At 72.9% G+C, this 1,011-nt stretch overlaps 1 protein-coding gene across 1 annotated transcript in view; it reads right to left on the bottom strand.

The window, feature by feature from the left end:
- Positions 1–1,011, bottom strand: part of FAT4 (FAT atypical cadherin 4) — a gene marked incomplete at its 3' end in the record, with an annotated part of 34,671 nt that overhangs the window by 31,574 nt on the left and 2,086 nt on the right. Inside the window, exon 2 of the mRNA XM_012734832.1 lies at positions 3–989. Coding sequence (XP_012590286.1) covers positions 3–989 — 987 coding nt within the window. The remainder of the gene's footprint in view (positions 1–2; positions 990–1,011) is intronic.

Below are 1,011 nucleotides of genomic sequence, written 5' to 3'. Positions count from 1 at the left end.
GCCTCCCCGGCCGCCGGCCCCGCGCGGGCCACCACCGTCAGCTGGTAGAAGGCCTGCGCTTCCCTGTCGACCGCACTGGCCGTTGTGAGCTGCCCGGTGCCCGGGTGGATGGCGAACGCGCCCCCGGGGTCCCCGCCCGCGATGAGGTAGCTGATGTTGGAGTTGAGGTCCACGGTGCTGGCGGACACGCTGCCCACCGGGTAGCCCAGGGCCACGTTCTCAAAGACCACGAAGCTGTAGGCTGGCTGGCTGAACACGGGAGGGCTGTCCTGCGTGTCCAGCACCGTGATGGTCACCACGGCCTGGGTGGGAGACTGCCGGCGGCCGCCGTCCGTGGCCACCACCTGCAGCTGGTAGGCCGTCCTCTCCTCCCTGTCCAGGACCGCCCGGGTGGACACCACCCCGCTCTGCGCGTGCACCTGGAAGCGGGCGCCGTCCCCCGCCGCCAGGCGGTACCGCACCGTCCCGTTGGCCCCCAGGTCGGGGTCCAAGGCCGACACCGTGGTCACGTAGCTGCCCTGGGGCTCGTTCTCCCGGACGTGGGCGAAGTACTGGACTGGGTAGAAGACGGGGCTGTGGTCGTTGACGTCCAGCAGGCTGACATTGACCAGGGCGGAGGACGACTGGGGCGGGGTGCCCAGGTCGCTGGCCAGCACCCAGAGCGAGTAGAAGGCCTGCGTCTCCCTGTCCAGGGGGCGGGCGGTGCTCAGCTGGCCGGACACGGGGTCCAGGCGGAAGGCCGGCTGGTCGGCGCCGGCCTCCCGCAGGGCGAAGCGCACGGTGCCGTTGTCCCCCAGGTCCCCGTCGGACGCCCGCAGCGTCAGCAGCTCCGTGCCCGGGGGGGCGTCCTCCGCCACGGACACCCGGTAGCCCCCGGGCTGGCTGAACTCGGGCGCCTCGTCGTTGACGTCCAGCAGGGTGACCTCCAGCTGGGCGTAGGCCACCCGGGGGTGCGGGCCCTGGTCCCGCGCGCTGATGTTGAGGAGCACCTGGGCGGCCCGCTCGCGGTCC

Source organism: Condylura cristata, unplaced genomic scaffold (genome assembly GCF_000260355.1).
Source record: "Condylura cristata isolate star-nosed mole 26May11 unplaced genomic scaffold, ConCri1.0 scaffold00075, whole genome shotgun sequence".
Lineage (NCBI taxonomy): Eukaryota > Metazoa > Chordata > Mammalia > Eulipotyphla > Talpidae > Condylura > Condylura cristata.
The sequence above is the reverse complement of the archived record's forward strand: the minus strand, read 5'-3'. Positions and strand labels throughout refer to the sequence as shown.